The 25,395-nt window shown below is 41.4% G+C and overlaps 1 protein-coding gene across 1 annotated transcript in view; it reads left to right on the top strand.

Annotated features, from left to right (window-relative positions):
- The first annotated feature begins 6,802 nt into the window (after positions 1 to 6,802).
- Positions 6,803 to 25,395, top strand: part of mrps22 (mitochondrial ribosomal protein S22) — a 47,155-nt gene continuing 28,562 nt past the window's right edge. The window contains exons 1-3 of the mRNA XM_019345271.2: positions 6,803 to 6,960; positions 7,315 to 7,472; positions 7,579 to 7,743. Coding sequence (XP_019200816.1) covers positions 6,834 to 6,960; positions 7,315 to 7,472; positions 7,579 to 7,743 — 450 coding nt within the window. The 5' untranslated portion in view covers positions 6,803 to 6,833. The remainder of the gene's footprint in view (positions 6,961 to 7,314; positions 7,473 to 7,578; positions 7,744 to 25,395) is intronic.

Genomic DNA, 25,395 nt, shown 5'->3' with positions numbered 1-25,395 from the left:
TGGGCTGATTGTCAAATGGCACCAAAGCATAACTTGGTTTGGTGGAAAAAAAACTTATAAATATACTCCCTACTTGTTTTTGTAAATGGCTGTTAGTAATGTAGGTTTCATTAAAACAACACAAGGAAAATACTTTTTTCCCCATTACCATCCTTTTAAACTCTTTTAAAGTCTTCCCTAGAATTAATGCAACAGTGAAACTCTGTTGAAACTACATGCTGTATTACTGTACACTGGTTCCTAGTCCCAGTCTTATGTGTTACTTACAACTGGTTAGGAATTTTATACTGACATTGTTTAATGATATTCCCTTCTCTCAACACTTGACTTGGTAAGTACCATGTTAAACCTGATCAGAATATCCCTGATTCCCTCCAGTTTCTGAAGACAGTACTATTTCCTGCATTTATATGTTTCCTTATCCGACTATAACATGTCATAATGTCAAATTCTAAGTAACAGAAATATAAAAGTGCAAAGGTTTTATTTTTAAACCTATTAAAAATATACATGACTAAAGTTTCTGTAAGGCATGCATGTATCCATATGTGCTTGTGAGTGTGCGGTGGTCTTCTCTGGGAGGCACGAATCAGTGAATATAAACAGATGGATGGAGGTTAGTGAAGGTCATTAGGGGCAGGTGAACTGTGCTGCCATTACTGTTCATACCTTCTACATTCCCTTATTTTGACCCTTCTCACTGCCCCCACTTTCTAAAGCACACACGCCAAACTCCATATGACCCTCTCCTCCAGCTTCTCTTCTCTAAAACAGCAGTAAATGTCAGCAAAGTCAGAAGCCTTTTTTGTTGTTATCTATTAAAAATTATTCCACTTGTAGGAAACAGTTCCTGCAATTAAGAATCAGTAGAAGTGTCTTTAAATTGGTTTTAGCGAGGTACCTCTCCTAGTTCCCGGTCTGTATCTTTGCTCTTGCAGAATTGCATCTCTTAAGTCCCATGAGATAGCATGTTATGGTTGCGTGCCCTTGAAGTGTTGCCTTCGGCGATACCAGACACCTCTCACTCTAGTTTGGAATGCACAAAGTTGCTGGGACAAGATACTAATACACAGGTGTGTAATTTTGTCTCCTTGTACACCACTACAGTAAATTTTAAATCAAACAGTCAAGATGCAGTTGGCACGCTTACCCTCACAGCAAGAAGTTCCTCGCTCCAGCTTCCTCCTACTGGTTAAACTGGTAAACTGGGGTTTCTAAACTGGGTGTAGCTGTGAATGTGAGTATAAATGGTTGTCTGTGTCTGTGTGTTAGCCTGTGACAGACTGAAGACCTGTCCAAGGGGCACTGCACCACTCGCGTCAGTTCCCCCACCCAGTTTGTGGTTAAGAAACTGAGTGGATGGACGGGCCAATCAAGATCAAAGTACTTTTTCAGCTTGAATTTATGAAGTTTTAGGGATTACAGTCATTTTTATTTATACCCTATTTTCAGAGGCTCAAATGTAACTTTATTTAAAACATTACAAGGATTGTTTTAAATACTTGGATGAAAATTCTTTGCAATCAATGTCGGGAGAATAGAACCACTTAGTGATTGTTTGATTTTTTTTTAAACCCACTGTGGTGGTGTACAAAGGTAAAATTGCAAAAATGTTCTTTTACGGTATTTAATTAGATGGTATTAGATTAAAAATATTAAACATATACCTTGTTGCTCAATTTAAAAAAAAGTCAAATAAATAAACAATAATGTCTACAGAAGTGATTTTTTTTGTCTCAGCCTTTGAATTACAGAGTTTGAGAGCGAGGCTGCTGAAGCCAGTGTCACTGTGATACCCCCACCTGAATCCTTTCCTTCTCTCCCACTCACTCCTGCTATCACTACGTCTCCTCTGACCTTCCATCTGCCCTCTTTCTCCCATCCACATTCCTCTTCAAAGACGGGACGGAGGAGGCAGTGGAGAATAACACTGGCCTTGAGTGCCCACTGCCAAGCCACAACAGCTCATGCACTCATGCACAGGTGCATATCACACACACACACACACACACACACACACACACACACACACACACACATAGCAACATTCTTCATATTTTTAACTTACATGAATCCATTTAAAAGCAAATCATTCATACATGGTCTTTATCTTTCAACAGGAAGCCTCTGGAGATAAAATATCTCTTTTATAAGAAAGCTGCTCAGAATAGCAGAAACAGTCAAAGTAAAACTCACAAAGATCATGCAGTATACAGCGCACAGCAGTAGGATAGAACACGTAGGATACAAAAAGTACACCTCCAAAACGAAAATGAATCTGAATGTTCACATTATCAATATTTTTTCTAATCTCGATATGTTTCTTCACCTCATAGCGGGAAAAACTGTAATAAAGGTTGTTAATAAAGGTTAATAATGTTAATAATGTAGATGTTGTCCAGTTCTTTGATATTTAGCATTCAGCAATTACCTTTGTGCAATAATATAAATTATGAAATATGTTGTTATTTGACGTACTCACACTTTGGTGTGAAATCATTAATTCAGAATCATTTCTGCACACTGCCACAGTCACAATATGACAACAATGAAATTAAGCACGATAAAGAAGCATAAAGTGACAGAGGAGAGCGAACACCTGACACACACAGAAACATATTTAACTGGTGTATGGATTTATATCTGCATGCACTATTTATTTATGCAACTTATTGTTGTACTGCTGTCCTTCTTTGGCCAGGACACTCTTGTAAAAAAGATTTTTGATCTCAAGAGCTAAATGTTTTCATGGTTAAATAAAGGTTAAAAAAGAGGGGGAAATAACAGCTTTTGTATCTATTTTTGCATTTTTACATGAAAAAATCAACAACATAAAAATGAAAATGCCATATAATTGCACATCATTTTCAACATTGAACTCTTACTTAGAAGTGTCACACACAGTTGGTAGTGTGTGTGTGTGTGTGTGTGTGTGTGTGTGTGTGTGTGTGTGTGTGTGTGTGTGTGTGGGCGAGGTGGGGCAGACTATGTCGGGGCCAAACTGACAATGGCGAGCTGAAAAAGTTGAACTTATTTGTTCCAGCATCTCCTCTCACAGCCCTGTGTTTTTTTACACTCCAGTTGTTTGAGCACAGACATCCTCTTCACATTCTCTCTCTCTTTCCACACACACACAGACACACACACACACACCTTTCCGTTTCACCTCGCTCTGAACTCGTTCTCCGTTGACCGTGCAGAAAGCTAAATAAACATATGCGGCAAGTCATTCCCAGAGTGCCCCTACCACCACCACTATCACCACTCACCCACCCACCCACCGGCTCACCGTACTCCTCACCCCTGCATCCCCTCTCCCCGATTCATCCCACCCACCCCCCTCCACATCCAGGCTCTCTTCTACACTCAGGTTTCACCTCTCAGCTTCCTGCTGCTCCCAGTCACGCTGACACACACTCTTACACTCAACCTATTCACTGTAGCCTGAGCAGCAGTAGAAAAGTCCTTTTCATTAATTGAGCAGGAGTAGCGAACCTTTATCAAGAAGTCTTCCATTATAGATAAAGGCTCATGATGAAATGACACTTACAGTAAGAAAAAGCAGAGATTGGTGGCAAAATATATTTAAAATATATATATTTTTAAATCACTTAGATTTGAAGTTTATTCTATCATATTTTTATAGTTATGAATGAATGAACAAACAGTATTTGTTACAGCTGGTGGTGGATGAAATTTTTTAATGGCTATATGGCCTTTTTATTTAATATTATCCATCATATTTTCAAGGATGATCATGCATTTAGGAGTTAAATCATTTCAACGTGATTTTTCTGGAGTTTTTCAAAGATGCTTCAGAATCTTACAGTAAAACCCTTAAATATGTGTGTGTGAGTGTTGCACGTGTACTTTTAGGGTCACTTCAATTCCAACTCGACAGTAAGAATTTAGATAGATAGATAGATAGATAGATAGATAGATAGATAGATAGATAGATAGATAGATAGATAGATAGATAGATAGATAGATAGATAGATAGATAGATAGATGAATTGAACTTGTGGTCATTTAAACCTCCACGGGATAGAAACTAATTCTGTCTCTGTCTCTCTCTGGCTCTGTGCTTCGGTGGCAGGATTACTTTCTGTCAGCAGTGTGACAGCTGTGTACATCTGGTTGTGTAGGGGCCTCTTACATCTCAATCCACACGTCGTTTCGCCGGTGTCTGGGCCTCCGGACTCACTGCCACTGCTCACCTCATTACCAACTGAGCCACACCTCCATCTGTCCGTCTAATATCTAAATCCCACTGCAGATTAGTGGGGGAGTCGGGGCCCGGAGGAGGAGGAAGGGGGTCGAGGGGGAGAAGTCAACTAAGATCCTGGCGGAAGAGTTTGTGCATGGCGCATGAAGTTATATTAATGATCCCCATGGCTATGTGGTGGCGGTGGTGATGGTGGTGGTGTTCGGGTGGAGGGTAGAACGGCTGCATTTTAGGTTTGCGGATTGTGGTAGCATGTGGGGGGCTTGTGGCTACTGTCGTTTGTGCACACGAGTGTTGAAGGACAAACAGAGAAAGAGAGAGATACTGAGAAACTGAGAGAAATGCCATCATATAAAATCTAAAAAAGACTTATTTCTAAAGTTTCTGGTCTTCACATAGTGAAGGTCAGCTGCATGACAGCCTTCTTTTCAATGCCTGTCTTTGTGCATATGTGTCGCCTGTGTAGAAAAAGTCTAATTTATCCAATTCCTCTGTGCCACAGAGCCACACTGATGGTTAAATACTGGCCTGGATCTCACGTTCCCTGTTGAATTATCACTATCGAATGTTATTACTCTGGTATTAATGCCTTTAATATAGAGCACCACATGTGGAATAATAGTGCTCCCTCATACTCTAGTGACATTTTCTAAAAAATAAAGTGTTGCTTTATTATTAAATCAGGCTTTCTTTTTTTAAAAAGAGATTTTTTTTTAAATTCTTTTTTTAATGTTTTTAAAAAAAAAAAGTTTTTTCAAGCTTGGAAACAATTGAGTGTCAGTCTGAGAACTACAGTATAAAAAACCATGCCAGAATTACCCTTCAATCCTATTTTGCCATGCATTACATTAAAAACATATATAAAAACATTAAAAGAAAGCTTGTGGTAGGCCTGCTGAACTAGTTCAAATCAGCACTAGACGGTAATTGCACCTCCCAACATAATTCAGAGGTGTTATTTATTTATTTTATGTTTTTTATTTGTTAGTTTTTACTATCTTTTATATATTTAATAATAGTGGAGAGGGATATGTTTGTAATATTATTATTACTCTAGAAAAATTGGGCATCATAGATGATGAAATTACCTTAATCATTCTAAAGTAGATTTTTACAGAGAACTGCATGGAAGGAAGAGCCACCATGGAATTACAAACTATTTCAAACATAAAAGTGACTCACTTAAAAATAATAATAATAACAATATCTTGGAAACTTATACTGAAAAAAATCTTGGTTTGAATTTCCAAGCCAAGCACTTCCGCTAATGATTACTCATTATCACTTCTTTTTTTAAAAATATTTTGTTTTCATTTTTCCGGTTGGCCAATAGACACTGCTTATTTTTAAGTCAAGGCTGGAGTGTCTATACAGCGCTGATAACATGTGGTTCGATTTTTTGTGTGTCAGCAACTGACTCACTTGCCCTTAATTGCCCTCTCAGACTCGAGAGGGCAAGTGACTAAAATGCTCCACCGTTCAAGGGCATTTTCAACCGCATTAAGCAAAAATTTCATCCTTTTTACTCGCAACACTTTCCCGCATTTTCCACACCGCCTCAGTTAATCTGAAGTAAGAAAAAAGTGTAAAACACCACTGTACAGTTTTTGTTCGTTCCTAATACTGTAAATATTCGAAAGCATGCGTTTTCTTGAAGCTACAAAGTCATCGACAACTGTTTTTTGTTTAAACACATTACACTATTATTTCTTTTTTAAAATTTCACTGTTAAAGTTTGTTAAAGTAACAGAATTTCTTAAATCTTTTTATATTCTTTTAAAAAAAAAAGTGGGAAAGAGAAAAAAAAAACTTTCGGACACAGTCTTGACCGTCTAGCGTTTTATTGCTACACTTAATTCTATTCTTAATTCCCACACTGCACAAACTTGGTGTTAAATAGGACAAAGTTCAAAACAACCAATGGGTATTTTTTTTGAGACAGACCTATCTTTACATAGAAAAAAATGTAGCATATGTTTTTCGCTGGAAGAAGAGTGTGTAATTTATCTTCCAGACAGATTATCCAGTTATCAGACAATTCAAGAACACGCTGTAATGGCAAGTTAGGAATGTGTGTGGGCTACCCAAAATTAAACTGCACAAGAGGAACAAACAAATAAGAAAAAAAGGTCTTTGAAAATCTGATACAATGGTACGACATTTTTGAAAATGAATTATTTTCCAGTGCCCACACTAAGGTCACAAGTGAAGGCTTCACTAGTGAGGCTAAGCGCATGTGGTAGCACAGTGCCACCTGGTGGATATTTTCACTGAGATTTTCTTTTAATAGAATTAACTTTTTAAATATTCTTCTATGAAGTTTTGTTGTAGACAAGTTCTAAATATCAATACTTTACCCCCCCCCCAAAAAAATGAAGTACCCAAAAACAACACATTAAAAAAAGCTTCTTTTAAACAGTTTTAAATTTTTTCATTATTATTTATTTAAACCGCGCAAGCTATGAGAAAGCAACAAACAAATAAAGGTGATTTTATTTTAATTTTCGTAGAGTTGTGCAAACATACTACATATCCCATGATCACTTGGGGGCGGGGGTTCACAAGCAAGGTTGAAAGGTCCTGTCGCACAGATGAGGTAATAACAAAGATGGCGGCCCTCGGAACAGCACGGTGCTTGTTGCGGAGCTGCTCTGGGGTGAAAAATGTGCAAAGGAGCAAACAGATACTGATGAGGTCTGGCGCGAGGACTTTTTGCAGTGAAACACAAGATAAAGGTGCGTTTTATTGCTGGTAACATGACTACAGCTCAGGCTTTTTCTTCGCTGTAACGCTGACCTTGTAGCTCGTTGGGCTCAGCAGTTGGGGTGCCGGAGACAAACGCTCACGGACGCTTTATTGTCGCCCTGCCTTTCGGCACTTATGTGCAGCATGTAAAGGCTTAGCTTCTTTTAGAAGCCGTTGTATTTGGAGGTGTTGGCCGGTATAGTCGATGCTTGCTAATCCCAATGAATGATGCTATACAAGCTAAGTTCGTCTGGAAAGTAAACAATCTACAGTTAAACATAACTGTCACCAAGCCAGACTTTGTAAATTATTTAACTCATTAACTAGTATGCCTTTCTCTGCAGCTGCCACAGACCATGCAAAGCCCCAATTCACCGATTCAGCTGTGCAGGACATTCTCACCAGGATTACAAGCCTGGACTTGCAGAAAGTGTACCGACCCATTAAGCAGGAGCTGAAGCCACCCACGTATAAACTCATGACGGATGAACAGCTGGAACAGGTGCCCTGTAGATGAAGTGTTACAGAGTCCACCCCTTTGATAGCATACATTCTTACATATGTCGGTGTTGCTTTTGTTTCATCCAATCCTTTTTTTGTGATTCTAGGCAGTCGAGTTAGCCAAAGAGCAAGCTAAAAAGCTGCTGCAGATGCCCCCTGTGTTGCCAGAGAGGAAGCCCATCAGCGATGTGCTCTGTGAGGATAAGATCCTTGACGGCATGGACACGGCTAAATACGCCTTTACAGACATCACCTATAATATTCCACACAGGGTACACACTTCTTGTTCTGTGTGTGTTTAACTGGGTGTTAGTTGGCTTCCACAAGTCGATCAACCGCAGTCCTGGCAGAGCAGTAGTTACCCTTCCACATATCTAACTCGCGACTCTTGTATAGGATGTTCCGTTTTATCTGCTTTAAGCCACATTTGCTTCATATCTGCAAGTGACTTTGCAATCCACTTCCACCCCTGCTTCTCATTTAGTCACCATCACGATCAATGTTCCCTCTAATTTTTCATGTGTCTGAGCGAACACACAAACTCCCTGAGTGATCCCTTGGACCACTGTGAGCGACAGCAGACGTGTGCACTGTGGTCACGCCAGCATCGAATCCATCCAAGTTACATGGTTTATTAAAATAATCAAATTACAGCATTTACATTTATGTTAGACTACTTTTAAACTGCTTTAGTCCACTTACAATGAAAATAAAAAAAAAAAAATCTTGTTCATGACCTGTGTAGTATGTTAACACTATTGGAACTAAAAATAACTTTAACTCCAATTTCGAAAACACAATTTTCTTTTTGGTTTTATTATGTGTGCCTATGCCAAGAGGCACACATATTACTATTCCTCGGATTTATTATTATGTGTGCCTATGCCAGGAGGCACACATATTACTATTCCTCGGATTTATTATTATTATTATGTGTGCCTATGACAAGAGGCACACATATTACTATTCGTCGGATTTATTATTATTATTATTATTATGTGTGCCTATGGAAAGAGGCACACATATTACTATTCGTCGGATTTATTATGTGTGCCTATGACAAGAGGCACACATATTACTATTCGTCGGATTTATTATTCTTATTATTATTATTATTTTCCTTTTTCCGCCTGAAATTTTGCAGTGTATCTCGACCCGCAGTTTTTGGACAAGCTTCATATATGTTACCTCATTTTGTGCGGCTGGATCTGGAATGGTGTGCTATGACTTTTGGTGTTTATGAATATTATAGTTTTTTAAATATTAATATTTTAGTGAAAATTTCCCGCGCTCCTCTGCCAAACAGTTTTGACAATAGGGGTACATATGTTACATCATTTTGTGCGGCTGGCGCTGGGCTAGTATGGTGTGACTTTTGGTGTTTATAACTTTTATAGTTTTTGAAATATTTAGATTTTAGTGCAAATTTAGGCCAATTTCTAGGCTCCTGAGAAAGATTCTGCTTTTGGCACCATAGAAACAGACTTCATTTGTGGTGTCTTGGCTCTCTCTAGTGGTATACCGGGAGTAGTACAGCCGAAAAGATTTTATCCTTGTGTTGAAAACTCCATATCCCACAATTCATAGCACGCCTCTACAGAGTGAACAATGGCGGCCACCACTTCGTTTTATATGTCTTTTATTCGTGTTTCTAGGTCACAAAATAAACTTTTAAGATATTTTCAGGCGAGAATGTAGGTGTGTAAACTTCAAATATCTGCTTGTTTTATCAAGACATCCCATATTTAGCGACAGTGCTCTGACGACGTCGGTCCTGCCTGACAGCTAGCCGGCTACCTAGCTAGCTGCCGCACTTGGCTGCAAATGGATAGCGAGGGGACTCTCTCTGTCGTTTCACCTCCCCGGTCTCTCGCAAATGCTCGCACAGAATCGGAGTTACAGCTGGATGTGGAAAAAATAACTGAGTTGTTTGGTGGTGCTATAACGCGGAGCTACAACAGTGGGCAGCTATCCACCGGTGTATGACAGAAAGGACATGCCGCGACCGCCGATCCACCGGTGTTTGCTAACGCGGAGGTCAATCGTGGATCAGGGAAAGCGAAGGCAGGAGCGTGAGGTGAACTGAATTTCAGGTAAGAAGTTATGACCTGCACTCTATTTGGGTCAGATATAAACCGAGTTTAGGTGTAGTTTATTTAGCAGCAGTTCTCTTATGTGTTGCTGATAGCCGGCTAGCTAGCTAGCGCCGCTAGCATAGTTAGCTAGCACCGCTAGCGACCCTTCGTGAAAAAGCACCCAGGCTTGGCTTATATTGAGGCGGGTGAAACTCGTGTCAGCACCCGGTCGCTCGCCGACAGTATGTGTTTTAGCTGGACTTATTTTTCGTTTATATGGACCGATGATTTATTTATTTATTCATTTTAGTAACGGTATAAACAGTGAAAGGTGGTGGATTGGCCAGATGTAAACTTCAAATATCTGCTCGTGTTACCAAGACATCCCATATTAGCTCTGATGTTTTCGGTGCCTGCAAAGAGCTAGACAGGTAGCTAGCTAACCCGAGCTGGCTGTCTTTTTGACTCAGGGTCATAGCTGGACTTATTTTTCGTTTTATGAGCCGATGAGGGTTTTTTTTTAGTAACGGTACAAACAGTGAAAGGCGGTGGATTGTCCAGATGCTGGTCGATGTGGAAAAAATAACTGAGTTGTTTGGTAGTCGCTGACGCGGAGCTACAACCGAGGGCAGCTATCCACCGGTGTGTGTCAGAAAGAACATGCGGGGAACGAGGCGGCGAGGCGACCGCCGATCGACCGGTGGTAGATCGTGGATCAGGGAAACCGAAGGCAGGAGAAGCAGGCGGCTGCCGGTCGGAGCGTGAGGTGAACTGAATTTCAGGTAAGAAGTTATGACCTGCACTCTATTTGGGTCAGATATAAACCGAGTTTAGGTGTAGTTTATTTTCGTTGTGCTGACTTTTTACAATCAGTTATAATAACTCGTACTGCGTGGTAGCTAGCACGATGGAGTTTCTATACAGCTGTGTGCGCGCTAAGTTACTGATGTTGAACTTTATGACAGCCTCCCCTGTCATTCTCTCGCCTGTTCAAACTTCAGTCATGAAACTGATCAATGATCGGCTTTTCTCTCTTGTTTGTTTATCGCGCTAAACAACAGCAGCACGTTTAAGCTTGATCAGCTGTTGTTAGAATTCATTTGATTTTAATTTCTAGTATCAGCTGATGTTTGCTGGAGCCACAGCTGTAGAAGCGGCTGGTCGAAACCAGGAGATGACCTTACTGAATCATCAGAGCTGAACTGGTGATGGAGAAACAGGTTTACCTTTTTTTTAGGTGACATGAATGAGTTGAAGGGAAGTTATGAACTGTTTCTGAGAGAAATAAACACCAAGCTCCTTTTTTTTATTTAGCTGACAGCTGGTAACTGTGCAGGGGCGGATCTAGCAAAGCTTTTGCCAGGGGGCCAGGTAGGGCATTAACAGGGAAAGGTGGACACAAAGATATACTTTTCTTTCTTACTCTCATACAGGGAGTGCAGAATTATTAGGCAAGTTGTATTTTTGAGGAATAATTTTATTATTGAACAACAACCATGTTCTCAATGAACCCAAAAAACACATTAATATCAAAGCTGAATGTTTTCGGAAGTAGTTTTTAGTTTGTGTTTAGTTTTAGCTATTTTAGGGGGATATCTGTGTGTGCAGGTGACTATTACTGTGCATAATTATTAGGCAACTTAACAAAAAACAAATATATACCCATTTCAATTATTTATTTTTACCAGTGAAACCAATATAACATCTCCACATTCACAAATATACATTTCTGACATTCAAAAACAAAACAAAAACAAATCAGCGACCAATATAGCCACCTTTCTTTGCAAGGACGCTCAAAAGCCTGCCATCCATGGATTCTGTCAGTGTTTTGATCTGTTCACCATCAACATTGCATGCAGCAGCAACCACAGACTCCCAGACACTGTTCAGAGAGGTGTACTGTTTTCCCTCCTTGTAAATCTCACATTTGATGATGGACCACAGGTTCTCAATGGGGTTCAGATCAGGTGAACAAGGAGGCCATGTCATTAGTTTTTCCTTCTTTTATACCCTTTCTTGTCAGCCACGCTGTGGAGTACTTGGACGCGTGTGATGGAGCATTGTCCTGCATGAAAATCATGTTTTTCTTGAAGGATGCAGACTTCTTCCTGTACCACTGCTTGAAGAAGGTGTCTTCCAGAAACTGGCAGTAGGACTGGGAGTTGAGCTTGACTCCATCCTCAACCCGAAAAGGCCCCACAAGCTCATCTTTGATGATACCGGCCCAAACCAGTACTCCACCTCCACCTTGCTGGCGTCTGAGTCGGACTGGAGCTCTCTGCCCTTTACCAATCCAGCCACGGGCCCATCCATCTGGCCCATCAAGACTCACTCTCATTTCATCAGTCCATAAAACCTTAGAAAAATCAGTCTTGAGATATTTCTTGGCCCAGTCTTGACGTTTCAGCTTGTGTGTCTTGTTCAGTGGTGGTCGTCTTTCAGCCTTTCTTACCTTGGCCGTGTCTCTGAGTATTGCACACCTTGTGCTTTTGGGCACTCCAGTGATGTTGCAGCTCTGAAATATGGCCAAACTGGTGGCAAGTGGCATCTTGGCAGCTGCACGCTTGACTTTTCTCAGTTCATGGGCAGTTATTTTGCGCCTTGGTTTTTCCACACGCTTCTTGCGACCCTGTTGACTATTTTGAATGAAACGCTTGATTGTTCGATGATCACGCTTCAGAAGCTTTGCAATTTTAAGACTGCTGCATCCCTCTGCAAGATATCTCACTATTTTGACTTTTCTGAGCCTGTCAAGTCCTTCTTTTGACCCATTTTGCCAAAGGAAAGGAAGTTGCCTAATAATTATGCACACCTGATATAGGGTGTTGATGTCATTAGACCACACCCCTTCTCATTACAGAGATGCACATCACCTAATATGCTTAATTGGTAGTAGGCTTTCGAGCCTATACAGCTTGGAGTAAGACAACATGCATGAAGAGGATGATGTGGACAAAATACTGATTTGCCTAATAATTCTGCACTCCCTGTAAACACCAAGCTCCTTTTTTTGTGTAGCTGACAGCTGGTAACTGTGCAGGGGCGGATCTAGCAAAGCTTTTGCCAGGGGGCCAGGTAGGGCATTAACAGAGAAAGGTGGACATAAAGATATACTTTTCTTTCTTACTCTCATATAAAATATTTAGCTTTTATTAAATAGTTATCTGAATCTCACAACCAAAGTTTGTATAATAATACACAAGATTGGCTGTAGACCATTGTTCATCATTCAGAACACTGTGTAAAAATAACAAAAAACAAAAAGTGAATGCGAAAGTGCATACATATTTATTTTATGTGTTTGATGTGTGTGTCGGGGCGTGGTCTGCAGTGCCGCTGCAGGGGAGGTGGACCCACAGGTGTAAAGTCTGTGCTCTCTTGGCTGTTTTTTGGGTGTGTGTTGGGCTATGAGTTGAAAAGCTACGGCTGCCTGTGTCGGTACACCAACCATGTGTGAAAAGTGGTCCATAATGTAATGCTTCAAAGCGTGTTCATGCAAACATTGTCGGATCTGCCGTGGTACAATGGGACTTCTGCTCATGAACCTCTGTGCACAGCGTCTGCAAATCGGCGCTGTACGAAGTAACTTCATCTTTACACAAAACTGTAAGCTGTTATCTGTGAAGCGTGAGCGGTGTTTGTTTTTACCATAGCTCATGGTGGAGAATGGCTGCTCTTCTGAGTTTTGCTCTCTGTAGCTGTATGAATGGCAAACTACACTGAATAGCAGCGGCATAGGCACACATAAAATTTCTTCTGAAATTTTCCCTTTCTAGTTATTATTATTATTATTCTTCAGTTTCCGCCTGAAATTTTGCAGCGAAACTCACCCCGCAGTTTTGAGACAAGCTTCATATATGTTACCTCATTTTGTGCGGCTGGATCAGGAATGGTGTGCTATGACTTTTGGTGTTTATAACTATTATAGTTTTTTAAATATTAATATTTTAGTGAAAATTTTCCCGCGCTTCTCTGCCAAACAGTTTTGAAAATAGGGTTACATATGTTAGATCATTTTGTGCGGCTGGAGCTGGACTAGTATGGTATACACTTTTGGTGTTTATGACTTTTATAGTTTTTGAAATATTTAGATTTTAGTGCAAATTTAGGCCAATTTCCATAGAAACAGACTTTATTTGTGGTGGGTTGGCTCTCTCTAGTGGTATACCGGGAGTAGTACGGCTGAAAATCTGTATGCTTGTTACAAAACTCCATATCCCATAATTCATAGCACCCCTCTGCCGAGTTAAACAATGGCGGACACCACTTCGTTTTATATGTCTTTTATTCGTGTTTCTAGGTCACAAAATACACTTTTAAGATATTTTCAGGCGAGAATGTAGGTGTGTAAACTTCAAATATCTGCTCGTTTTATCAAGACATCCCATATTAGCGACAATTCTCTTAAGTGTTGCTGATAGCCGGCTAGCTAGCTAGCGCCGCTAGCTTAGCTAGCTAGCGCCCCTTCGTGAAAAACCACCCAGGCTTGGCTGATAGTGAGGTGGCTAAAATTTGTTTAATCGCCCGATCGGGGGTCTGTGTCTTAGCTGGAGTTATTTTTCGTTTATATGGGCCGATGATGCTGGTCGATGTGGAAAAACTAACTGAGTTGTTTGGTGATGGAGCTACAACAGAGGGCAGCTATCCACCGGTGTGTGACAGAAAGGACATGCCGCGAACGAGACATACAAGGCGGTGAGGCTACCGCCGATCGTCCGGTGTTTGCTAACGCGGAGGTCAATCGTGGATCAGGGAAAGCGAAGGCAGGAGCGTGAGGTGAACTGAATTTCAGGTAAGAAGTTATGACCTGCACTCTATTTGGGTCAGATATAAACCGAGTTTAGGTGTAGTTTATTTAGCAACAGTTCTCTTACGTGTTGCTGATAGCCGGCTGGCTAGTTAGCTAGCGCCGCTAGCTTAGCTAGCTAGCGCGGCTAGCGACCCTTCGTGAAAAACCACCCAGGCTTGGCTGATAGTGAGGTGGCTAAAATTTGTTTAATCGCCCGATCGCTGGGCAAGGGTCTGTGTCTTAGCTGGACTTATTTTTCGTTTATATGGGCCGATGATGCTGCTCGATGTGGAAAAAATAACTGAGTTGTTTGGTGGTGGAGCTACAACAGAGGGCAGCTATCCACCGGTGTGTGACAGAAAGGACATGCCGCCAACGAGACATATGAGGCCGGGCAGGCGATTGCTAACGCCGTGGTCAATCATGGATCAGGGAAAGCGAAGGCAGGAGCGTGAGGTGAACTGAATTTCAGGTAAGAAGTTATGAACTGCACTCTATTTGGGTCAGATATAAACAGAGTTTAGGTGTAGTTTATTTTCGTTGTGCTGACTTTTTACAATCGTACTGCGTGCTAGCTAGCACGACGGGAGTTTATATACAGCTGTGTGCGCGCTAAGTTACTGACGTTGGACTTTATTTTATTCATAATGGTTAGTTCGTAGAGTTGCCGTACAAACGGAATCGTGCCACATTCAGAGAAAATATTACGATTTATTCTGTCGTTACGAAGCCTCCCCTGTCATTCTCTCGCCTGTTGAAACTTCAGTCATGAAACTGATCAATGATCGGCTTTTCTCTCTTGTTTGTTTATCGCACTAAACAACAGCAGCACGTTTAAGCTTGATCAGCTGTTGTTAGAATTCATTTGCTTTTAATTTCTAGTATCAGCTGATGTTTGCTGCAGCCACAGCTGTAAAAACGGCTGTTCCAAACCAGATATCCTTACTGAATCATCAGAGCTGAACAGGTGATGGAGAAACAGGTTTACCCTTAGGTGACATGAATGAGTTGAAGGGAAGTTATGAACTGTTTCTGAGAGACAAACACCAAGCTCATTTTTTTGTGTAGCTGACAGCTGGTAACTGTGCAGGGGCGGATCTAGCAAAGCTTTTGCCAGGGGGCCAGGTAGGGCATTAACAGAGAAAGGTGGACACAAAGATATACTTTTCTTTCTTACTCTCATACAGGGAGTGCAGAATTATTAGGCAAGTTGTATTTTTGAGGAATAATTTTATTATTGAACAACAACCATGTTCTCAATGAACCCAAAAAACTCATTAATATCAAAGCTGAATGTTTTTGGAAGTAGTTTTTAGTTTGTTTTTAGTTTTAGCTATTTTAGGGGGATATCTGTGTGTGCAGGTGACTATTACTGTGCATAATTATTAGGCAACTTAACAAAAAACAAATATATACCCATTTCAATTATTTATTTTTACCAGTGAAACCAATATAACATCTCCACATTCACAAATATACATTTCTGACATTCAAAACAAAACAAAAACAAATCAGCGACCAATATAGCCACCTTTCTTTGCAAGGACACTCAAAAGCCTGCCATCCATGGATTCTGTCAGTGTTTTGATCTGTTCACCATCAACATTGCATGCAGCAGCAACCACAGCCTCCCAGACACTGTTCAGAAAGGTGTATTGTTTTCCCTCCTTGTAAATCTCACATTTGATGATGGACCACAGGTTCTCAATGGGGTTCAGATCAGGTGAACAAGGAGGCCATGTCATTAGTTTTTCTTCTTTTATACCCTTTCTTGCCAGCCACGCTGTGGAGTACTTGGACGCGTGTGATGGAGCATTGTCCTGCATGAAAATCATGTTTTTCTTGAAGGATGCAGACTTCTTCCTGTACCACTGCTTGAAGAAGGTGTCTTCCAGAAACTGGCAGTAGGACTGGGAGTTGAGCTTGACTCCATCCTCAACCCGAAAAGGCCCCACAAGCTCATCTTTGATGATACCAGCCCAAACCAGTACTCCACCTCCACCTTGCTGGCGTCTGAGTGGGACTGGAGCTCTCTGCCCTTTACCAATCCAGCCACGGGCCCATCCATCTGGCCCATCAAGACTCACTCTCATTTCATCAGTCCATAAAACCTTAGAAAAATCAGTCTTGAGATATTTCTTGGCCCAGTCTTGACGTTTCAGCTTGTGTGTCTTGTTCAGTGGTGGTCGTCTTTCAGCCTTTCTTACCTCGGCCGTGTCTCTGAGTATTGCACACCTTGTGCTTTTGGGCACTCCAGTGATGTTGCAGCTCTGAAATATGGCCAAACTGGTGGCAAGTGGCATCTTGGCAGCTGCACGCTTGACTTTTCTCAGTTCATGGGCAGTTATTTTGCGCCTTGGTTTTTCCACACGCTTCTTGCGACCCTGTTGACTATTTTGAATGAAACGCTTGATTGTTCGATGATCATGCTTCAGAAGCTTTGCAATTTTAAGACTGCTGCATCCCTCTGCAAGATATCTCACTATTTTTGACTTTTCTGAGCCTGTCAAGTCCTTCTTTTGACCCATTTTGCCAAAGGAAAGGAAGTTGCCTAATAATTATGCACACCTGATATAGGGTGTTGATGTCATTAGACCACACCCCTTCTCATTACAGAGATGCACATCACCTAATATGCTTAATTGGTAGTAGGCTTTCGAGCCTATACAGCTTGGAGTAAGACAACATGCATGAAGAGGATGATGTGGACAAAATACTCATTTGCCTAATAATTCTGCACTCCCTGTAAACACCAAGCTCCTTTTTTTGTGTAGCTGACAGCTGGTAACTGTGCAGGGGCGGATCTAGCAAAGCTTTTGCCAGGGGGCCAGGTAGGGCATTAACAGAGAAAGGTGGACATAAAGATATACTTTTCTTTCTTACTCTCATATAAAATATTTAGCTTTTATTAAATAGTTATCTGAATCTCACAACCAAAGTTTGTATAATAATACACAAGATTGGCTGTAGACCATTGTTCATAATTCAGAACACTGTGTAGAAATAACAAAAAACAAAAAGTGAATGCATGTGTGAAAAGTGGTCTATAATGTAATGCTTCAAAGCGTGTTCATGCAAACATTGTCGGGTCTGCCGTGGTACAATGGGACTTCTGCTCATGAACCTGTGTGCACAGCGTCTGCAAATCGGCGCTGTACGAAGTAACTTCATCTTTACACAAACTGTAAGCTGTCATCTGTGAAGCGTGAGCGGTGTTTGTTTTACCATAGTTCATGGTGGAGAATGGCTGCTCTTCTGAGTTTTGCTGTCTGTAGCCGTATGAATGGCAACTACAGTGATTAGCAGCGGCATAGGCACACATAAAATTTCTTCTGAAATTTTCGCTTTCTAGTTATTATTATTATTATTATTATTCTCCAGTTTCCGCCTGAAATTTTGCAGCGAATCTCGCCTCGCAGTTTTGAGACAAGCTTCATATATGTTACCTCATTTTGTGCGGCCGGATCTGGAATGGTGTGCTATGACTTTTGGTGTTTATGAATTTTATAGTTTTTTAAATATTAATATTTTAGTGAAAATTTTCCCGCGCTAATCTCGCCTCGCAGTTTTGAGACAAGCTTCATATATGTTACCTCATTTTGTGCGGCCGGATCTGGAATGGTGTGCTATGACTTTTGGTGTTTATGAATTTTATAGTTTTTTAAATATTAATATTTTAGTGAAAATTTTCCCGCGCTCCTCTGCCAAACAGTTTTGACATTAGGGTTACATATGTTAGATCATTTTGTGCGGCTGGAGCTGGACTATTATGTTATGACTTTTGGTGTTTATAACTTTTATAGTTTTTAAATATTAATATTTTAGTGCAAATTTAGGCCAATTCATCTTTTGGCGCCAAATAAACAGACTTCATTTGTGGTGTGTTGGCTCTCTCTAGTGGTATGCCGGGAGTGGTACAGCCTGTGTACCCTTATTTGGATTACCGTAATGATGACAATTTCAACAGTGCGCACAGCGTCGCTGCTTTCAGGAGCCCTTGGAATTTTTAAGGTTGCGCAAATCATTCAAAAGTTACGGTAATGCTTGGTGGAAAACTCAATATCCCACAATTCATAGCACGCCTCTACAGAGTGAACAATGGCGGCCACCACTTCGTTTTATATGTCTTTTATTCGTGTTTCTAGGTCACAAAATAAGCTTTTAAGATATTTTCAGGCGAGAATGTAGGTGTGTAAACTTCAAATATCTGCTTGTTTTATCAAGACATCCCATATTTAGCGACAGTGCTCTGACTACGTCGGTCCTGCCTGACAGCTAGCCGGCTACCTAGCTGGCTACCTAGCTAGCTGCCGCACTTGGCTGCAAATGGATAGCGAGGGGACTCTCTCTGTCGTTTCACCTCCCTGGTCTCTCGCAAATGCTCGCATAGAATCGGAGTTACAGCTGGATGTGGAAAAAATAACTGAGTTGTTTGGTGGTGGAGCTACAACAGAGGGCAGCTACCCACCGGTGTGTGACAGAAAGGACATGCCGCCAACGAGACATATGAGGCCGGGCAGGCGATTGCTAACGCGGTGGTCAATCATGGATCAGGGAAAGCGAAGGCAGGAGCGTGAGGTGAACTGAATTTCAGGTAAGAAGTTATGAACTGCACTCTATTTGGGTCAGATATAAACCGAGTTTAGGTGTAGTTTATTTAGCAGCAGTTCTCTTATGTGTTGCTGATAGCCGGCTAGCTAGCTAGCGCCGCTAGCATAGTTAGCTCGCGCCGCTAGCAACCCTTCGTGAAAAAGCACCCAGGCTTGGCTTATATTGAGGCGGGTGAAACTCGTGTCAGCACCCGGTCGCTCTCTATTTGGGTCAGATATAAACCGAGTTTAGGTGTAGTTTATTTAGCAGCAGTTCTCTTATGTGTTGCTGATAGCCGGCTAGCTAGCTAGCGCCGCTAGCATAGTTAGCTCGCGCCGCTAGCAACCCTTCGTGAAAAAGCACCCAGGCTTGGCTTATATTGAGGCGGGTGAAACTCGTGTCAGCACCCGGTCGCTCTCTATTTGGGTCAGATATAAACCGAGTTTAGGTGTAATTTATTTTCGTTGACCTTTTACAATCGTAATGCCACGGGAGTTTATATACAGCTGTGTGCGTACTAAGTTACTGACGTTGGACTTTATTTTATTCATTAGGGTTAGTTCATAGAGTTGCCGTGCCGTACAAACGGAATCGTCCCACATTCAGAGAAAACATTATGATTTATTCTGTCGTTACGAAGCCTCCCTGTCATTCTCTCGCGTGTTGAAACGTCAATCATGAAACTGATCAATGATCGGCTGTTCGCTCTTATTTATCGCGCTAAACAACAGCAGCACGTTTAAGCTTGATCAGCTGTTGTTAGAATTCTTTTGATTTTAATTTCTAGTATCAGCTGATGTTTGCTGGAGCATGAAGATGAAATCAGGAGATGTCCTTACTGAATCATCAGAGCTGAACTGGTGATGGAGAAACAGGTTTACACTTTAGGTGACATGAATGAGTTGAAGGGAAGTTATGAGTTGTTTCTGAGAGACAAAGACCAAGCTCCTTTTTTGTGTAGCTGACAGCTGGTAACTGTGCAGGGGCGGATCTAGCAAAGCTTTTAGGGGGGGGGGGAGCTAGGGCATTAACAGAGAAAGGTGGACACAAAGATATACTTTTCTTTCTTACTCTCATATAAAATATTTAGCTTTTATTAAATAGTTATCTGAATCTCACAACCAAAGTTTGTATAATAATACACAGGATTGGCTGTAGACCATTGTTCATAATTCAGAACACTGTGTAAAAATAACAAAAACAAAAAGTGAATGCATGTGTGAAAAGTGGTCTATAATGTAATGCTTCAAAGTGTGTTCATGCAAACATTGTCGGGTCTGCCGTGGTACAATGGGACTTCTGCTCATGAACCTGTGTGCACAGCGTCTGCAAATCGGCGCTGTACAAAGTAACTTCATCTTTACACAAAACTGTAAGCTGTCATCTGTGAAGCGTGAGCGGTGTTTGTTTTTACCATAGTTCATGGTGGAGAATGGCTGCTCTTCTGAGTTTGCTCTCTGTAGCCGTATGAATGGCAAACTACAGTGATTAGCAGCGGCATAGGCACACATAAAATTTCTTCTGAAATTTTCGCTTTCTAGTTATGTGTGCCTATGACAAGAGGCACACATATTACTATTCGTCGGATTTATTATTATTATTATTCTTCAGTTTCCGCCTGAAATTTTGCAGCGAAACTCGCCCCGCAGTTTTGAGACAAGCTTCATATATGTTACCTCATTTTGTGCGGCTGGATCAGGAATGGTGTGCTATGACTTTTGGTGTTTATAACTATTATAGTTTTTTAAATATTAATATTTTAGTGAAAATTTTCCCGCGCTTCTCTGCCAAACAGTTTGAAAATAGGGTTACATATGTTAGATCATTTTGTGCGGCTGGAGCTGGACTAGTATGGTATACACTTTTGGTGTTTATGACTTTTATAGTTTTTGAAATATTTAGATTTTAGTGCAAATTTAGGCCAATTTCCATAGAAACAGACTTTATTTGTGGTGGGTTGGCTCTCTCTAGTGGTATACCGGGAGTAGTACGGCTGAAAATCTGTATGCTTGTTACAAAACTCCATATCCCATAATTCATAGCACCCCTCTGCCGAGTTAAACAATGGCGGACACCACTTCGTTTTATATGTCTTTTATTCGTGTTTCTAGGTCACAAAATACACTTTTAAGATATTTTCAGGCGAGAATGTAGGTGTGTAAACTTCAAATATCTGCTCGTTTTATCAAGACATCCCATATTAGCGACAATTCTCTTAAGTGTTGCTGATAGCCGGCTAGCTAGCTAGCGCCGCTAGCTTAGCTAGCTAGCGCCCCTTCGTGAAAAACCACCCAGGCTTGGCTGACAGTGAGGTGGCTAAAATTTCTTTAATCGCCTGATCGCTCGGCAAGGGTCTGTGTCTTAGCTGGACTTATTTTTCGTTTATATGGGCCGATGATGCTGGTCGATGTGGAAAAAATAACTGAGTTGTTTGGTGTGGAGCTACAACAGAGGGCAGCTATCCACCGGTGTGTGACAGAAAGGACATGCCGCGAACGAGACATACAAGGCGGTGAGGCTACCGCCGATCGTCCGGTGTTTGCTAACGCGGAGGTCAATCGTGGATCAAGGAAAGCGAAGGCAGGAGCGTGAGGTGAACTGAATTTCAGGTAAGAAGTTATGACCTGCACTCTATTTGGGTCAGATATAAACCGAGTTTAGGTGTAGTTTATTTAGCAACAGTTCTCTTACGTGTTGCTGATAGCCGGCTGGCTAGCTAGCTAGCGCCGCTAGCTTAGCTAGCTAGCGCGGCTAGCGACCCTTCGTGAAAAACCACCCAGGCTTGGCTGATAGTGAGGTGGCTAAAATTTGTTTAATCGCCCGATCGCTCGGCAAGGGTCTGTGTCTTAGCTGGACTTATTTTTCGTTTATATGGGCCGATGATGCTGGTCGATGTGGAAAAAATAACTGAGTTGTTTGGTGGTGGAGCTACAACAGAGGGCAGCTATCCACCGGTGTGTGACAGAAAGGACATGCCGCCAACGAGACATATGAGGCGGCAGGCGATTGCTAACGCGGTGGTCAATCATGGATCAGGGAAAGCGAAGGCAGGAGCGTGAGGTGAACTGAATTTCAGGTAAGAAGTTATGAACTGCACTCTATTTGGGTCAGATATAAACAGAGTTTAGGTGTAGTTTATTTTCGTTGTGCTGACTTTTTACAATCGTACTGCGTGCTAGCTAGCGCGACGGGAGTTTATATACAGCTGTGTGCGCGCTAAGTTACTGACGTTGGACTTTATTTTATTCATAATGGTTAGTTCGTAGAGTTGCCGTACAAACGGAATCGTGCCACATTCAGAGAAAATATTACGATTTATTCTGTCGTTACGAAGCCTCCCCTGTCATTCTCTCGCCTGTTGAAACTTCAGTCATGAAACTGATCAATGATCGGCTTTTCTCTCTGTTTGTTTATCGCGCTAAACAACAGCAGCACGTTTAAGCTTGATCAGCTGTTGTTAGAATTCATTTGCTTTTAATTTCTAGTATCAGCTGATGTTTGCTGCAGCCACAGCTGTAAAAACGGCTGTTCCAAACCAGATATCCTTACTGAATCATCAGAGCTGAACAGGTGATGGAGAAACAGGTTTACCCTTAGGTGACATGAATGAGTTGAAGGGAAGTTATGAACTGTTTCTGAGACAAACACCAAGCTCATTTTTTTGTGTAGCTGACAGCTGGTAACTGTGCAGGGGCGGATCTAGCAAAGCTTTTGCCAGGGGCCAGGTAGGGCATTAACAGAGAAAGGTGGACACAAAGATATACTTTTCTTTCTTACTCTCATACAGGGAGTGCAGAATTATTAGGCAAGTTGTATTTTTGAGGAATAATTTTATTATTGAACAACAACCATGTTCTCAATGAACCCAAAAAACTCATTAATATCAAAGCTGAAAGTTTTTGGAAGTAGTTTTTAGTTTTAGCTATTTTAGGGGGATATCTGTGTGTGCAGGTGACTATTACTGTGCATAATTATTAGGCAACTTAACAAAAAACAAATATATACCCATTTCAATGATTTATTTTTACCAGTGAAACCAATATAACATCTCCACATTCACAAATATACATTTCTGACATTCAAAAACAAAACAAAACAAATCAGCGACCAATATAGCCACCTTTCTTTGCAAGGACACTCAAAAGCCTGCCATCCATGGATCCTGTCAGTGTTTTGATCTGTTCACCATCAACATTGCGTGCAGCAGCAACCACAGCCTCCCAGACACTGTTCAGAGAGGTGTACTGTTTTCCCTCCTTGTAAATCTCACATTTGATGATGGACCACAGGTTCTCAATGGGGTTCAGATCAGGTGAACAAGGAGGCCATGTCATTAGTTTTTCTTCTTTTATACCCTTTCTTGCCAGCCACGCTGTGGAGTACTTGGACGTGTTGATGGAGCATTGTCCTGCATGAAATCATGTTTTTCTTGAAGGATGCAGACTTCTTCCTGTACCACTGCTTGAAGAAGGTGTCTTCCAGAAACTGGCAGTAGGACTGGGAGTTGAGCTTGACTCCATCCTCAACCCGAAAAGGCCCCACAAGCTCATCTTTGATGATACCAGCCCAAACCAGTACTCCACCTCCACCTTGCTGGCGTCTGAGTGGGACTGGAGCTCTCTGCCCTTTACCAATCCAGCCACGGGTCCATCCATCTGGCCCATCAAGACTCACTCTCATTTCATCAGTCCATAAAACCTTAGAAAAATCAGTCTTGAGATATTTCTTGGCCCAGTCTTGACGTTTCAGCTTGTGTGTCTTGTTCAGTGGTGGTCGTCTTTCAGCCTTTCTTACCTTGGCCATGTCTCTGAGTATTGCACACCTTGTGCTTTTGGGCACTCCAGTGATGTTGCAGCTCTGAAATATGGCCAAACTGGTGGCAAGTGGCATCTTGGCAGCTGCACGCTTGACTTTTCTCAGTTCATGGGCAGTTATTTTGCGCCTTGGTTTTTCCACACGCTTCTTGCGACCCTGTTGACTATTTTGAATGAAACGCTCGATTGTTCGATGATCACGCTTCAGAAGCTTTGCAATTTTAAGACTGCTGCATCCCTCTGCAAGATATCTCACTATTTTTGACTTTTCTGAGCCTGTCAAGTCCTTCTTTTGACCCATTTTGCCAAAGGAAAGGAAGTTGCCTAATAATTATGCACACCTGATATAGGGTGTTGATGTCATTAGACCACACCCCTTCTCATTACAGAGATGCACATCACCTAATATGCTTAATGGTAGTAGGCTTTCGAGCCTATACAGCTTGGAGTAAGACAACATGCATGAAGAGGATGATGTGGACAAAATACTCATTTGCCTAATAATTCTGCACTCCCTGTAAACAGCAAGCTCCTTTTTTTGTGTAGCTGACAGCTGGTAACTGTGCAGGGCCGGATCTAGCAAAGCTTTTGCCAGGGGGCCAGGTAGGCCATTAACAGAGAAAGGTGGACACAAAGATATACTTTTCTTTCTTACTCTCATATAAATATTTAGCTTTTATTAAATAGTTATCTGAATCTTACAACCAAAGTTTGTATAATAATACACAGATTGGCTGTAGACCATTGCTCATCATTCAGAACACTGTGTAAAAATAACAAAAGACAAAAAGTGAATGCGAAAGTGCATAAATATTTATTTACGTGTTTGATGTGTGTGGCGGGGCTTGGTCTGCAGTGCCGCTGCAGGGAGGTGGACCCACCTGAGCGGCATCTGCAATCACGCCTCTCGGGCGTTGTCTGTGCTCTCTCGGCTGTTTTTGGGTGTGTGTAAGTTGAAAAGCTACAACCGGTTGTGTGGGTACACCAACCATGTGTGAAAAGTGGTCCATAACGTAATGCTTCAAAGCGTGTTCATGCAAACATTGTCGGGTCTGCCGTGCTACAATGGGGACTTCTGCTCATGAACCTGTGTGCACAGCGTCTGCAAATCGGGGCTGTACAAAGCAACTTCATCTTTACACAAAACTGTAAGCTGTCATCTGTGAAGTGTGAGCGGTGTTTGTTTTTACATAGTTCATGGTGGAGAATGGCTGCTCTTCTGAGTTTGGCCCTAAGCAGCCGTAAGAATGGCAACTACACAGATTAGCAGCGGCATAGGCACACATAAATTTCTTCAGAAATTTTCGCTTTCTAGTTCCTTAACACATTTACTTTCTCGGATTTATTATTATTATTATTATTCTTAGTTTCCGCCTGAAATTTTGCAGCGAATCTCGCCTCGCAGTTTTGAGACAAGCTTCATATATGTTACTCATTTTGTGCGGCCGGATCTGGAATGGTGTGCTATGACTTTTGGTGTTTTATGAATATTATAGTTTTTTAAATATTAATATTTTAGTGAAAATTTTCCCGCGCTCCTCTGCCAAACAGTTTTGACATAGGGTTACATATGTTAGATCATTTTGTGCGGCTGGAGCTGGATAGTTATGGTATGACTTTGGTGTTTATAACTTTTATAGTTTTTGAAATATT

Source organism: Oreochromis niloticus, linkage group LG14 (assembly GCF_001858045.2).
Source record: "Oreochromis niloticus isolate F11D_XX linkage group LG14, O_niloticus_UMD_NMBU, whole genome shotgun sequence".
Classification (NCBI taxonomy): Eukaryota; Metazoa; Chordata; class Actinopteri; order Cichliformes; family Cichlidae; genus Oreochromis; species Oreochromis niloticus.
The sequence above is the reverse complement of the archived record's forward strand: the minus strand, read 5'-3'. Positions and strand labels throughout refer to the sequence as shown.